The 16,719-nt window shown below is 36.9% G+C and overlaps 1 protein-coding gene across 13 annotated transcripts in view; it reads left to right on the forward strand.

Annotated features, from left to right (window-relative positions):
* Window positions 1–16,719, forward strand: part of Fryl (FRY like transcription coactivator) — a 230,725-nt gene that overhangs the window by 82,958 nt on the left and 131,048 nt on the right. For all 13 annotated transcript variants that reach the window (XM_070012498.1, XM_070012504.1, XM_070012503.1 and 10 more), the window contains one exon: window positions 13,318–13,514. In XM_070012498.1, coding sequence (XP_069868599.1) covers window positions 13,395–13,514 — 120 coding nt within the window. In that variant the 5' untranslated portion in view covers window positions 13,318–13,394. The remainder of the gene's footprint in view (window positions 1–13,317; window positions 13,515–16,719) is intronic.

A 16,719-nucleotide genomic window follows, 5' to 3' on the forward strand; every position in this document is an offset into this window, starting at 1 on the left:
ATTTTTAACTAGACTACCTGTGGCAATAATGCACAGAGAGGAATTAATGATTTTAAAGTACTATGTCATTGAAATCATGTACATGTACCAAGATAAATGCATGGAGCCATGAACAGTAAGTAAGATGGAGTGATAGATCAGTTTTCTATCAGAATTCTGGTATGAGAAGACTCATATTTGACTTTTCAAAGTCAGAGTTTTGAATTGTTTCATTGGGCTTTCACTTTGCTTATTAGAGCTCTACCCACCACCTACATTTGTTTAAATTTCTCTCAACTGCTTTGTAGTATTATGTAAACAGGATTTTATTTATGTGTTTGTTTGTTTGTTTTTTACTTAATAGTCGTGGGGCTTCAACTCAGGACCTGGGTCCTGTCCCTCAGCTTTTTCACTCAAGACTAGTGCTCTACCACTTTAAGCCACAGCTCCATTTCTGGTTTTGGGGTTGATTAATTGGAGATGTGAGTCCTACAGACTTTCCTGCCTGGGCTGGCTTTGAACTGAGATCCTTAGATCTCAGCCTCCTGGTGCCCAGCTAAGTTTTATTTTTATGTAGCTTTTGAAACTTTTAATGAACTCATTGTATGGAGCCAACTGTTCCATTTTAGGAGAATAATGTGTAAGGCAATGTCTGCATTAGAATCAATGTGGTGCAGCTTCCAGAAATGCACAGATGCTGGGGCCCCACTTCAGAGATTTTTGATTCTGATTCAAAGTGTAGCCAGAGATGGCTGGGGAAGTTCAGGATCAAGTCAGAAAGTTTGGCTTTGCCGTCATGCTGAGAGTAGATGTGAAATCTTTTCCAGAGGACAGAATCATAATAAACAATATGACAAATAGGTTTTAGAAGTTTTCCAATTTACTAATTCGCAATGAGAAACATGCCAAGTGGATATTAATTCTACAGTTGGCCTGTGCTCCCTTTGCTGTCCTTGTGGAGTAAGTTTATGCACAGCGAAGGTCTCATCAGAAGGTTGTATGGGAAGCCTGATGATGAAAGAGGTATGTGCCCACCCCAGGGCAGAGCCAGCCTGCCTTTATTCAGAGCATTCCTCCACTGTCCATACTTGATGGCAGTACATAGCCCTGAGCAGGTGTGTGTTGTGTTACGCACACATTCACATGCACACATATAAAACTCAATCTCATTGCAAGATTACATTTTCTGAATTAGACTAAGCTTTAGCACTTTTTGATATGTTTATTGACCTTTTAAATTTGTTTTATATGAATTGGCAATTTACCTTTGCCAATTTCTTTAGTGTTGTTTTCTTGTTATTTTGCAAGAGTTCATTGAATATATTTTATATTACTTATATTACAATTTTCCAACTTCGTCCTTGTTTATAGTATCATTTACCCTCAGTATTTAAAAACATTAAAAAGTTTGGAAATATATTCATCTTTTTATTGCTAATAATTTTGTTTTCCATCTTGGCTAATCATTTCATCTGGATTTGTTATGCAAGGCTATGAAAATTTATTTTCAACTTCATGTACATCAGACTTTGTTTTCTGAATATAGAAGATACACTATTTTGATAATGATTATAGGTTCCCTGATTTGGAAAGTACTTTTTTTTTTTTTTTTTTGTCAGTCTTGAGGCCTGAACTCTGGGTCTGGCGCTGTGCCTGAGCTCTTCAGCTCAAGGCTAGTGCTCTACTACTTGAGTCACAGTGTCACTTCCAGCTTTTTCTGCTTATGTGGTGCTGAGGAATTGAACCCAAGGCCTCATGCATGCAACTCAAGCACTCTACCACTGAGCCACCTTCCCAGCCCCTGGAAAGTACTCTTTTTATTAAAAAATATATTTTTTCCTAGTCCTTGTGCTTGAACTCAGGGCCTGGGCACTGTCCCTGAACCACTTTATACTCAAAGCTAGTGCTCTACCTCTTGAGCTGCCGTGCCACTTTTAGTTTTTTTTTGGAGTAGTTTATTGAAGATAAGAGTTTCATGGGCTTTCCTGCTCAAGCTGGCTTTGCCTGCAATCCTCAGAGCTCAATCTCCTGAGTAGCTAGGCTTATAGGCATGAGCCTGTAATGAGCCAGTAATTTTAATGCCTGGCATTAAAATACAATTTTTGTAGTGTATCTTGCATGTTTATTCCCCCAGGTCTACTCTAATAATTATTTTATCATGTACAGTTTAGACAAAATGCTATCAAAATTTTAATTGGAATTATTAATTTGTTAATTTTGTGAGAATTGACAATTATATTAAGTTCTCCCATCTACTAGTATGTCTTTCCATGTGTTCAGATATTTTATGTTCTCTAAGAAATCCTTATAGTTTCTTCCATATAACTACTGTTTTTCTTTTTTGTGTGTGAATTAAAAAAATTATCTTTAAGTATCTCTAGATGCATTATATTCATAAACTACTTTGTTAAATGGCAACATCTGTGTATTTCTTACTAAATTTGTCCCACCTTATTTTGTGAATGGAAGACTTTTAATCTACTTTCATTTCTAAGTGATTATTGTACTTCTTACCTATTTTCATTTCTAGGTGATTATTGCATAGAAATTTTTTTTGTATTTTTCTATATCTAGGCACGTGCTCTTACTGAAGTTATAACTTCAGGACTTTTATGCATCTATTTATATATATTTATATATACATATATAAAAATGAATATATATAAAATACACACACTGAAACCTGTTAGTAACCTTTTTATCACTACAACAACATGCCTGAAGTTAACAGCTTATAAAGAAGAAAGGATTAGTGTAGCTCATGGCCTTCATGGAAGCTATAGATTTGATTGAGTGGACGTCATTGTTTTTAGGTCTTTGGTAAGGGAATGAGTACTCACCTCAACGATCAGGAAGCAAATGTGGAAGAGGAAAAGACCATGGTCCCATCATTCCTTGGGAGAATACCCTTAATAACTTAAGAATCTTTGATGAGGCCCTTCTTCTTGAAGGTCCACAGAACTTCCTAATGAAGTTTTGACTGTCCCACATTGCTCAAAAGTCCAAGTAGAAAGCCTCCTCTGAGATTCAAGGCCAACTCATTTGTGAACCTCTCTGCAAATACAGAAAGCAGATTACCTAACTTCTAAGATGCAATGGTTGGGCAGGCACACTGTAAACACTATTATTTTGAAAGGATTAGGAAAGTAGTAAGGGGAGACTAGTCCAAAGCAAAACCAAAACTCAGCAGAACAAACATAAAAAGCTTCATACTAAGGATTGAACCCACTTGTGGTGTGTGGCAGGCTTGTAAAGTTTGGCCAGTTCTGCACATGCTTATTGCCGTCCATTTGGCTTCTGCACTGCTTCGTTTATTGCCTGGGCAATTTTGCAGGCTGCCTGCAGCTGTCCATAGCAGGCATTGCCCATTGCTGGCTCCTATACCTTCTACATCTTCCCATTGTAGCTTTGGCTTTACTCTTACAACTCTACACATCACCCAGGCAGAGGCTGCTTGAAGGGACTTCAACCCAGTTGCACACTTCTTGATATCCTTTGGAACATACTCCAAGGTCTCCTTCACATCATGAGGTATGTAAAAATAGGATAAATAATCCCATTTCCAGGACCAGTTTTCTATGTTTATTTTTCTATCACTATAATAAAATACTTGAAATAATCAGGTCTTCAAGGTTCTTGTTGACCACCAGGCTAGATGCATTGCTTTTACTTTTCTGGTGTGGGGTGCAGAATGGCAATGGAGTGGACCATGTGGCACTCGCCTCATGCATAGGAAACAAAAAGGAAGATGCGGAGGATTTGGGTTCCACAGTTCCCATAATCCCCTGCAGACCTCCCACATAGCCTTTCTTTCTAAAGGTCTCTAGCATTTCCCAACAGCGCTACTCTGGGAAGGAAACCTCTAATGCAACTTTCTCAGGGCCATTTAACCTCCAAACTGTGAGATAACCTGTCTTGATTTGCAAGTGGGGTTTGATAAATATTTAATAATTGCTTTTATTTGTTTGTGACTGTGGGTACCATTAGATGTGCACTTACACTTTTTTGTCTGTCAGTTCAATGTGGGTTAGACTGCTACATATTTTCAGGAGCAATCCCAAGAGAGATGGAAGAGAAAGTAGCCTTGGCCTCTGTTGGACGATATCCAGTTCAAATATTAGGAGGAAGTCCTTTTGTGTTTTGTCTTCTCTCATCCTAGCCTCATAGGACTTGGCTGCTTGTGTACACTCTCTCTGCAGCTCAGGAGTCAGAGAAGATGGCTACACCAGATAGAGCCTTGCTCCACTTATTTGCTGGTCAAGGGACTGTAAGATTTTGGTCCTTGGATTCTTTGTTTTGTATTCCTTTTCTTTTTATTTGTAGTGCTGGTCCTGGGACTTGAACCCTGGGCCTGGGTGCTGTCCCTGAGCTTCTTTTGCTTAAGGCTAGTGCTCTACCACCTGAGCCACAACTTCACTTCTGGCTTGTTAGCAGTTAATTGTGGGTAAGAGTATCATGGACTTTCTTGCTCAGGTTAGCTTTGAACTGCAGTCTTCAGATCTCAGTCTCCTGAGTGGTTAGGATTACAAGTGCTTGAATTCTTATTTCAGGGACACCGTCAACAGGTTCTTAAACTTGTGTTTTTCCACAAGGAAAAATCTGCCACAGATTTTCCTTTGTTAGAAGGAGAGGGAAAAGGAGAGGGGAGAGAGGGAGAGAGGGGGAGAGAAAGAGGGGGGGGGCGAGAGAGAGAGAGAGAGAGAGAGAGAGAGAGAGAGAGAGAGAGAGAGAGAGAGAGAGAGAGAGAGATATGTGTGACCATGACTTAAATTCATGGCCTCATGCTCTTGCTTGAATTGCTTGCTAGCTGGCACTATGCTTCCATCCTGTCTTTTTTTCTTTGCTGGTTATATTGGAGATGGAGTCTGCCTGGATAGGCTTGGAACCTTCACGCTCTGATCGAAGCCCGCTGAGTGGCTAGGCTTACAGAAGTAGGCCACTGGTGACCAGCTCCCATGTGAAAATTTCAAATGCTACCTTATCTTCTAAGGTTTTAGAGTACTTTTTAGCTGAGCTGCTGAGCTTTGAAAGCTTATCCTAAGAGTACCAGAAAATAATAACTCAGGTATTCTCTAGCTGAGTGAGTAATGGATTATTTAGATGACAGGTCATTTTGCTTATGCTTCATAATAAGTGTTATTTCTGTAGTAGACTTCAAGTAAAAAGCATTGAACGCATGCCAAAGATGTCATAGGGCTGCTATGTTTAGAAACAGTTTTTAGCAGGAATAGTTTAGATTAGGATAAATAAACGTTTTTAGGACATCTGTTCAGAGAACAGCAAAAGTTTGATTTTTCTACCCGTTGGAATTGAACCCATAGCAAAAGCACTGAACTGAATAGGGAGAGGATATGACTTTACTTACAGAAAATAGATGGAAAATGTTTAGGAATAAAAATAAGATTCAGATAGATATTCTAGGGAGGGAAAGGTACATTGTTCCTTGGGTACACAAAAGAATACAAATTAATTGAGGATATGCTGGCTTCTAAATGAAGAATCTTAATATTATAATGATGCCAGTTTTAATTAATATGTGGAGATTTTCATAAAGATGGAAATACAAATGATACCAATAGCTGAAGATGTTGAGGAAATGGGAATATTTGTGCCAACAGGTGTTAAAACCTATTAAAAGGTACAGTAACTGAAAGCATAGTGCCAACAAAAGGAAGAGATGAAAAGAATAGAAAATTGTGAAAGTGTATTTGAGTATGGACCTAGTTCATGATCTTAAAATCAGAGATAGACTTTCAGTAAATGAACTCAGATAAATTGGTTAAATATTGGAAAAAATATTTTTTTATATTAACTCTAGTTGTGAGTAGCACATGTTTATAATTGCAGCTCTCAGGAAGTATACGCAGGAGGACTGTGAGTTCTAGGCCAATGGCAAGAGCCTGTCTCTCTTTGGATAATTTGTTGAAAGGTCTACCAATACTAAAGGTATAACCCATGGAGGGTTAGAATTTGCCATTTTTCCCTAATACTGAGTTTTCCTTTCTCCTTTTAACTTGTTAACACATGACTCATTTTGTTTTCCGAACTTCTGTCTTTGAGCTTGTTCCAAGCTTTAACTTATGTTTGATACACCTTCTTTCAGGCACTTGGTTCTGGTCAAGTAGAATAGGTTTGCAATTCTTTTTCTTCCTTTTTCTTTCTTTCTTTTTTTTAAATGAAAAGACTTTATCTTAGAGACTTTCAAATTTACAGAAAAATTGAGAAGAAAATAGAGATTTCCCATATATATATATCCCTTCTCAGTTCCCTTATTCTTATGTGGCCTGGCCTCGTGTGTGTGTGTGTGTGTGTGTGTGTGTGTGTGTGTGTGTGTGTGTGTGTGTGTGTGTGTGTGTGTGTCTACGTGTCTACGTGTCTACGTGTCTACGTGTCTACGTGTCTACACATACATACATGCACATCTTCTCTGCTTAGCCTTTTCATCATTTCCTTCTTCTACCTTTTAATTGTCCTCATAGTTTTGTCTTTCCCTGAATGTCACTGTTGTAGTCTTTTTACATTGGCTTCTCTGATTAGTGATATATGTTTTCACATTCCTTCATCTTTCTATGGCTTGGTAACGAACACCTTTATAGTGCTTCATGATACTACTGAAGAACATCTTGGTTGCCTCTGTGTTTTGGCAATTCTGAGTAGAGCAGCTGTAAACATGTACATGAGGTTTTTGTGTGGACATAACTTTTCAGCTCCTTTGGGTACAGGTGAAGGAGCAGGATTGCTGGATCTTATGAGGCATTGCGATCATTGTTGTTTTGTATGCGTATACCAGAGCTAGAGCTTGAATTCAGGCCCAGGCACTGTCCCTTAGCGTTTTTGCCCAAAGCTGGCATTCTACCCCTTGAGCCAGAGCTCTACTTTGGCATTTTGGTAGCTAGAGTAAAAATCCCATCAACTCTCCCACCCAGGCTGGTTTTTGAGCCACGGTCCTCAGATCTCTGCCTCCTAAGTAGCTAGGATTACAGGCATGAGCCACTTGGCTTGGCATTTAATTATAAGAAAGCAAGCTTTCTGAAGACATTTCGTTATATTTCTACAAATTCTTGCTGGGATTTGGTGCTTTTGAAGTTGAGTCATTCTTGTAATGGTATTGGCATTGTTTATAATCCCCTGAATATATATATATAGAACTGAGCATATGCTTATTTGACATCTGTATGTCAGTTAGCTTGTGTCCATTTTTGTGAAGATACTGTACAGAGGGGTTACAATTACATGAGCAAGGTAATGAGTACATTTCTTATCAAGCATTGTTGCCTCCTCCTTTGTTTTTTTCCCCTCCCATCTCCACAACTACACCCCTCATTCCCCCCACCTCACACCTAAATTGTAAAGTTCGTTTTTTCAACATAGCATCTTGTACGTCTTGAACATCTCATTGTTGCAATGGGTCAACCTGTATCTCTATTTAAACAATTTGTTTTTTCCCTTCCCCTTCCCAAATTACACCAACATCAAATACAGTGAAAACAGGGGTTATACCTCTGGGGAGGGACATACAAAGCATCAACAAAAAATCATGTGGTACCTTATAAATATGTTAGAAACAATAGCAAGCAAGAAAAAACCACTTGTGTCCTTATCTTGGTTGTGCCCATTTTTTAATTGGGTAAATTTTCTTACTCTCTGTGTATTTTCTTTTTTTTTTTTTTTTTTTTTTGGGTCCAGGCATGGGGCCTGAACTCTGGGCCTAGGCGCTGTCCCTCAGCTCTTCAGCTCAAGGCTAGTGCTCTACCACTTGAGCCACAGCGCCACTTCTGGCTTTTTGCTTATGTGGTGCTGAGGAATGGAACCCAGAGCCTCATGCATGCAAGGCAAGCACTCTACCACTGGGCCACCTTCCCAGCCCCCTCTCTGTGTATTTTTGATATCAGTCCTGTAACATTTTCTCTCAGCTCATTTTTGTTTTATTCTCTTAAATTATTTTGTGGAACTTAACTTTTTATTTTAGCAAATTCTATCTTAATTATTTTTTTCTTTCATGAAACATGGTTTTAATGTGTGGGCTTATACCAAGATCACCTAGATTTTTTTTTGTCTCCTAGGAGTGAAACTATTTTGCACTTTATAGTTACATTTAGATCTACTTTTAGTCTTAGTGGAAGATAAAAATTCTATGTCTGGAGTCTTTATTTTTTAAAAACGACATGTGTTTTGTTGTTCTAGCACCATTTGTTGAAAAGTCTCCTTTCTTCAGAAAAGTCTTCCTTTTCTCCCTTGTCAAAGATCAGTTGACTGTATTTGTGTAGGTCTATTTCTGGGCTGTCTGTTCTGTTCCATTGATCTGTTTGTCTATTCTTTTGCCAGTAACACAAAGTCTTGATTACTGTCGTTTTATAATATGTCTTGAAGTCAGGTAGTGTCAGGACTTTATTCTTCCCCTTCAATATTTTTTGTCTATTCTAGGTCATTTCTCTTTCTATAGAAACACTGGAATCAGTTTTTTGGTATGCATGAAATAATTCACTGGCATAAATTTATTATTATTATTATCTTTAAGTAGTTGTACAAAAGAGTTGTCATTTAACAAAGCAGATTCTGAATACAATATATCTTGATCAGTGCATTCCTTTTTTTTCTTTTTTTGTCTTTTCTTTTTTGGTACTGGGGATCGAACCCAGGACGTTGCACTTGCTAGGCAAGCACTTTGCCACTGAGCTACATCCCAGCCCTTCCTTTTTTTTTCTTAAACTAAGAATTTGCCTTTAAAGGGCTGGGAACGTGGCTCAGTGGTAGAGTGCTTGCCTTGTACGCATGAGGCCCTAGGTTCGATGCCTCAGCACTACATAAGCAGAAAAAGCCAGAAGTGGCACTATGGCTCAAGTAGTAGAGTGCTAGCTAGCCTTGAGCTGAAGAGCGCAGGGACAGTACCCCGGCCCACAGTTCAGACCCCACAACTAACCAAAACAACAACAACAACAACAAAAACCAACAACCAAGAATTTGCCTTTAAAATGCATATATTTTATATTTTGCTTCTGTTGGCTATTTTGCCTTATGCATGATGATGATGATGATGATGATGATGATGATGATGATTACTATTAGTGTGCTTGGCCTGGGGCTTGAACTAAGGGCCAAGGCACTATCCCTGAGCACCTTTTGCTTAAGGCTAGCACTCTACCACTTGAGCCACAGCTCCACTTCTGGAGTTTTTGGTGGTTAATTGAAGATAAGAGTTACACAGACTTCCCTGGTATGGCTGGCTTCAAACCTTTATTCTCAGATCTCAGCCTCCTGAGTAGCTAGGATTATAGGCTTGAACCACTGTTGCCCAGCTTGCAGTTTCTTTTTTAATTAAGTTAATTAGTTTGTAGTGCTGGGAATCAAACCCAGGACCTTTTACATACTACTAGGCAAGTAGGATACCACTGAGCTCCTCCATATATTTTGTTGTTTAAGTGGTAATTGATACTTTCATTGCTAACCAATATAAGTAGTATTTATAGTAAGTAATTGTAAAGTACCTTGTTATATTTCTGAATTATATAGTCTATACTCAAATATTTTCATGTAATATGAATGTAGGTATACATCTGTGACTATACAGCAAAACAATTTTATCTGTGAACCCCTCTTCTTGGCAGCTTCCAGAAGACTCCATTGAGATCTTTTCATACCATATCTTTTTACAGGGATTCAGAAATACTCCACTTTTTGAGAATCTTATATATTTTGAGGGATGCTTTTATTTAGAACATTGTAGGGCATAGTGGAGACAGAGAAAACGCACCCGTCAGCCCCCTCTTATGAAGTTCTAAACCTAAACATGTATAATTTTAAGGGTTATAGGTCTGTCCTTATTTGTCTCTTCTCTTGACTGGATTTAAATTGTGGTTTCAAGCATATAAAAGTTCAAAAAATATGAAGAATATAATCATTTTATTGAATATATTAAGTAAATCAGCACAGTGAGGTAGTGTTAGGCCACCTAAAATACTTATTTTCTGTTGCAAAAAAACAATTTTAAGAAAAACGTAAACAAAAATAATAGAAATGCTAAAAATTTAAGTAATTAGTTCTTTATTCCTTTTATTAGCAGTTAAAACTTAGTAGTTTTATATTCCAAGGATGTTTAATACAACATTGAGTTTTTTACTATTTTTAATTTGGTGCCTGAATTTTGTTCTTAAGAATTATACTTTAATACCTATGTCTTTTGTAAGGGTACATACATTTTTCAAATTTTATAGTGGCATGGAGAGAAACATTATTATTTAACATTATAAGATATTTAATTCAAGTAGTAAAGTGTTATAAAATTAATATGATTATGTGGAAACTATTCTTTCTGCTTAAGGTGATTTCTCTTGGCTTCTCTCCAGAACATTTAAAAAACAATACCCTTACCAAAGCGGGACAGTATACTGAAATATGAAGTCGGAATGGAAAATTTTGATAAAGGAAATAGAATATTTGATGATTGTCTTTAATGTATTAATGAGGTTAAATTCTAATTTGGTTTGTTCTGTCTTTTAAAATTGTTCTGTTTTCAATTTGAGAATGTTTGTATTTCTTTAGTCCATCTCCACTAATGCTTTGTGTATGAGAAAATAAGGGAAGAGGTAACACTTCAAAAGAAAATGTACCTGGGGCCGGGAAGTTGGCTCAGTGGTAGAGCGCTTGCCTTGCATGCATGAAGCCCTGGGTTCGATTCCTCAGCACCACATAAGCAAAAAGAAAAAAAGCCGGAAGTGGCGCTGTGGCTCAACTGGTAGAGCCTTGAGCTGAAGAGCTGAGGGACAGTGCCCAGGCCCAGAGTTCAGGCCCCACAACCGGACCCCCTCCCCCCTCCCCCCAGAAAAAGACAAAAGAAAATGTACCCATTGACTGGGAATGTGGCTTAGTGGTAGAGTGCTTGCCTAGCATGCGTGAAGCCCTGGGGTCAATTCCTCAGTACCACATAAACAGAAAAAGCCAGAACTGGTGCTGTGGCTCAAGTGATAGAGTGGTAGCCTTGAGCAAAAGAAGCTCAGGGGCAGTGTCCAGGCTCTGAGTTCAAGCCCCAGGACTTGCCAAAAAAAAAATGTACTCAGTACCTGACTTATAAATTATAAACCCTCTGTACATCCCCTTTACAATGATAAAAAGCTGTTAAAAGAGAAAATAAATATAGTTAACTCTTTAATTCTATGCTGCAAATATTTTTTTCTGCCCGTTATTTTGGTTTTGTACACATTTCATTGTTTTGATGTGTTATTCTGAAGTTGTTTTTTTTTGGCATCAAACACTATACTTTGAACATTTACCGAAGCCATCAGGCATTTTTAAAATGGCATTTTAAATATTTATGTACCATTCTATTAATTTTTGCTAATTCCATCCTATGTGATTAGATTGTTTAGTGCCATGACATTACTATCAGTAGACATGTTTATTGTTACATTTTTGTATTACTAAATATAACAAACATGTGTTAATACCTACTAAGAAATAATATGAAAACAAATAATTGTAACTTTGGTAAGAAAAATGTTTGTATTTGAATTTTCAAACCTGAAACTTTTCTGCTTTGGACAGTAATTCAGTAAAGATTTCCTACAACTTTGTCTTTGTTGGTAAATATATTATACCTCAAGATATTTGCTTATGCTTAATTTTTAAGGAAGTAGAAGTTAGCAAAGGCAGATTATTTGATAATGTCTCAGTAGTTCTTTTAACAACCCCAAATAACTGAAAACATTTTTTTAAGATATCTTTTTCCACAATGACATTTGTTAACAGAATTCCCTCCTTAATAATACACAATGTTGGATCATGATACAGAGTAAACAAACATGTCATTGTGTAAAATAATGTTCACTGTGTTTGAAGAACTGTGAATTTTTGTTTTGAATTTTTTTATTATACAGTTTTGGTTCTAGAATATAATACATAATACATTTAACTTGGAGTGAAAAAAATAATTTTTTAAGATGAACAGTTTGCAATGATCTTTAGATTTTTTTTACAGATTTCTGTATATCTACATAGCATATTGGATAGAGTAGATTTTTTAATAGAAAATTTTATTGTAAGTTTTGAATTTATGTATTTTGAACAAATATATTGTCCTTTCATTACATATATACAAAGAAATTCAATGTTTGAATAATTACGTTCTGTCTTCCCTTCAAGGATGAAGGTTACTTGTGGTTACTTGTATGAAAAAGGTAGTAACTGGAATTTAGATTGAGATGAAGTATCAACTTGTGACTTTCCCATTAATACTCTAAGTATACTAGGCGAAAGGAGATCATACAGGGTGAAGTTGGAGGATGGAGGGGAGGGTTCATACTCTGCAACAGTTAAGAGATAGGGGTAAAACTTTATAACATGCAGTGATGTGTGTGCTCTTTTCCTACCAAGTCTAGTGCAACTTAGTACTTGCCAGATACTACTATCCCCATTTGAGTAGATGACAGACACTACAATCATTTGAATGATTCAAATAAGATTCCATGAGCCATCATTACCTCCCCTAGATACCTAATTCCCTAACAGATGACAAACGTCAGATCTTTTTTCTTCTTTGTTGTACCTTGTCCTCTTAGCCTAGGCTTTGATCATCTCACCTGGATTTCTATAAGGTACCCTCAATTTTGTTTGCCCTCTTCAAAACCATTCTCCAGGGAAGAGAGAGAAATCTTAAAGAGAGATCAGATCCTGTTTGTCTCCACATTAATACTTTCCACTCAATATCAGTTGCATTTAGAAATAAAATGAATTTCATTAATGAATCCTAAAAGGATTCTTATAATTTACATTCTGACAAATGATCCTACCCCTGTTTCTTCCCTTGATTTTCTTGTTTCTCAAACAACCATGAGCAGTCTTGTGCTGTCTATTCTCAGTTCTTTGCCTTGCTGACTCTTTTTTATTATTTAGGATCCGTGTTGAATGAATTCTTTTATGAGCAAGCTTTCCAAAGTAATAATATTTGGATCTTTCAATCCTATTCCTTTTCTTTTTAATCACATTTGTTTTATGTCCTCCATTGCACTCACCTATTAGATTCTAATCCATATTCTCAATAGGTATTTCTTATGCATCTGCTGTATTCCAGGCATTGTTCTAGTTACTTGGACAAATGAGAAACTGTAGTTTCATTTGCAACTCACCATACAAGTGTAGGGGGGAAAAAGACCCCAGTACATAATAAACTGCAATGTAGATATACTTGGCAGTGTGTTAGGTGGCAAGCGTAATAGAGAAACATGGAGTAGGTAGGAAATTGATATTGGTGGTCTAAGGTGGAGTTCAGAGCAGGCTGCATATTAAATAAGGTAGCGGTCTTATCCATCTATTAATGTAGAATTCTTTTGTTTCTTTTACTTTTAGCTTCAGCAGTGAGCAAAGTAAACAAATACTGTGCTTCTTCTAACTTTCATTCCACTTGGGGAAAAAGGAATATCATCATGTCAAACATTACGATTGACCCTGATGTCAAGCCTGGTGAATATGTCATCAAGAGCCTCTTTGCAGAATTTGCCATTCAAGCTGAAAAGAAAATTGAAGTTGTAATGGCTGAACCCTTGGTGAGTAAAGCTGACCTATAAATCTAAATTTTTTTTGACTTTTGCATTAACAAAAATTTTCAAAGGAAATAATGTGACTTGAAAAAATATACTGAAGGATGGGTTAAGAGTGAAGTGGTGATCCGGAAACTACAATGACTTTAGAATCCACTTTGATAGATTGCTGCAGGTCACGAAAGAACAGAAAATAGACTTTACCAGTGAGAATTGTGAGACCAGTTAAAACATAAGAGGAAATTAAAGAAAATCTAGAATATTCTGAAAGTTGTTCCTAAGATTATATTCGAGTTTGTAAGAAACCAGTGGCATATTTTTACACTTGTAATGCATGAGGAAGAAAGAGAAAGAAAAGAGGAAGAAAAGGAAGAAACAAAGGCTTAGGCCAGCTTCTGAAGATCTGTAAATACTGCTCTGAGGGGTAATGTAGTGGTTAGACATAAAGGAGAAGAGATTGAAGACAAAGGCTCTTTATTGTGTATAGTTCAGGATGGCATAAAAGAAAATTTAACTCAGGCATTAATGCAGAAGAAAGAGAAATGACAACTAGAATCAATAGAACTTAACAAGTATCAAATAGGAGTGGCATTTTGAGTGAAAGTTAAAGATGGTTTACAGTGTTAAAACAGATAAAAGGTAACAGGGATGTTTTAGGTAGAAAAAGTGAGTACGACATTTCATTCATATGCATTAGCTTGACTTACTGGTAAACCAAAAATATGGAATTTTGTGGTAGTTGAAAATTCCTTTTGAGAACTCAGATGAATTAAAAAATGTTGATTTTGGCATCATTTATATTGAACTCAAAGGGGCAGGTGAGACTCTTATCACCAATAAACCACCAGAAAACTGCAAGTGGCACTATGGCTCAAGTGGTAGAGTGCTCTTCTTGAGCTGAAGAGCTGAGGGACAGCGCCCAGGCCCAGAGTTCTAAGCCCCATAACAGATCAAAAAAAGAAAGAGAAAGAAGGAAGGAAGGAAGAAAGAAAGAAGGAAAGAGGCAGTGTAAGTAAGTTATTCTGGGTTTGAAGGGAGTAGACGTGTTATGTACCAAGATGACAGTGCATGGGGAAAGATGGGCATTGATGCTGATGAAGATGAGGATGTAACAGATGAAATCAATTTGTTCCTTATGCAACTGGATTAGGGTAAGGTGTTTACTAACTTGAGACTCAGAAGATACCTTGCTTGTCTGAAGTCCACAGCCTTGATTGGCAGCGTGAGGAATGGGCACAATACTGTAATCGTAACTTCAGGGACTATGTGCTTCCTCACAGGATAGAAGAGAGGGGAGATGATATCCTAGTTGAAGAAACTATTGTTACTTCTTAATTTTCTTAGTGAAGCAAGACTTAAAATTACTGTTTGTAAAGGTGAGCTTCTTTCTGATCATTAAGGTATTATACTGAGGAGAGCATCTATTTCTTTAAGGTAGATAACTAAATCATTGGCCAAATGTTCATTTCAAAACTATGCACATCATTATATATTGCATTATAAATTATTGATTTTTACACCAATATATTTACAGCATGCGCACAATATAAAATTCTGTTTTAGAACTAATAATTGTAATGTTGGATACCAGTGGTTCACACTTTTAATCCTAGCTACCCAGGAGGCTGAGATCTGAAGATTGTAGTCCAAAGCCAGCCTGAGAAGAAAAATCCTTGAGACTCTTATCTCTATTCGACCGGCAAAAAGTCAAAAGTAAAGGTGTGGCTCAAGTTGTAGAGTACCAATTATACACAAAAAAGCCAAGGGAGAGCAAGCATGAGGCCCTGACTTAAAGTCCTGTATTAGCACCAAACAAAGTTACAAAATCAGAAAGACATGACCAAATAATGATGTTTTAATCATAAATGCACTTAATCCACAAAACTTTGATTTTCTTTTTTAATGGTCTCTTTAAGTATGTGATATATTGCTCCAGTAGCCTAAGAAAGGAAAACAGTTTTAAAAATAAACATTAAAATATGTTATGATGTTTGAAAATACAGAAAAATTAGGAATATCTACCAACACCCAGGATCCCTCACCCAGCTGCAGTGATTTTCTGCTTGTGCATAACACATTTTGAAGACATTGCAGTTTGGTCTTATCAGTTTTCAAGTATTAAATAGACTATAAAGAAATTTTAATTTTGAAATGTAAAGAATCTGAAAGAATTAAGAGAAAATAGGAATGAGATTACCTAAATTTTAAAATCATTCTCCTTTTTTCTTCTCGTCCATGTTTATTAGCTCAGGCTCTATCATATGAGGTAGCGCACAAGCTTCTAACCAGCCACAAGCCACAAGGTGGCCCCTCTCCATTCCATATCCTTTCACTCAGTGGGTTTTATTTCATGTACAAGACAAATATTGTCACCTCTTCTTCAGACCTCTTACTCATTATCATAGGAGTAAATTCAAGTTTTTGATAGGTATTTCCGGGTTACCCTAATTTGTCATGATACTTAAAATATTTTTTGCATATACTTTTGTCCTATTGTATGTGCACACATGTATATGAGTACATATGTATGTTTCTTGCAACTGCATTTTTTTTCTTTTTTGGTCTGTTGTGGGGCTTGAATTCTGGGCCTGGGCATTGTCCCTCAGCACTTCAGCTCAAGGCAAGTGCTCTACCACTTTAGCCACAGCGCCACTTCCGGTTTTCTAGTGGTTTAATGGAGATAAGATTCACACAGACTTTCCTCCGCGGGCTGATTTTGAACCGTGATCCTTAGACTTCAGCCTCTTGAGTAGCTAGGATTATTAGGCCTGAGCCACCTGCGCCCGGCCTGAAAATTTTTCTAACTCCTGTCTTCTTCTTTTTTTTTTTTTTTTTTACAACTTCACTTATTTCTTCTAAATGTTTCATAGTGGTCCTAGTTAATCTAAATACTTATTTTGCCATAATGTGTATTATGTATCTATAATGACCATATAGTAATTGTACATGGTGCATGCTTATATGCACATATGATGTACATATATACATATATGTACATACATGTACACATGATGTGTTACTTGATGCCAGGGACACCTGATCCCTGCAGCATAGCCCATGCTGTAGATACTTTTAGGAAAGGGAAGGCTGAAGATTTGTAGTTTATGTTGAATTCAGCCTTAAAAGGCACTGCTGTGGCATTCACTCTGTTGTTCTAACCAGAGTCTGTATCATTTGTCTATCAAACTTCTCAGTTCCTTTTGAATAGTTT

Source organism: Dipodomys merriami, unplaced genomic scaffold, assembly GCF_024711535.1.
Source record: "Dipodomys merriami isolate MVZ:Mamm:240054 unplaced genomic scaffold, mDipMer1.0.p SCAF_9, whole genome shotgun sequence".
In the NCBI taxonomy this organism is placed as follows: domain Eukaryota; kingdom Metazoa; phylum Chordata; class Mammalia; order Rodentia; family Heteromyidae; genus Dipodomys; species Dipodomys merriami.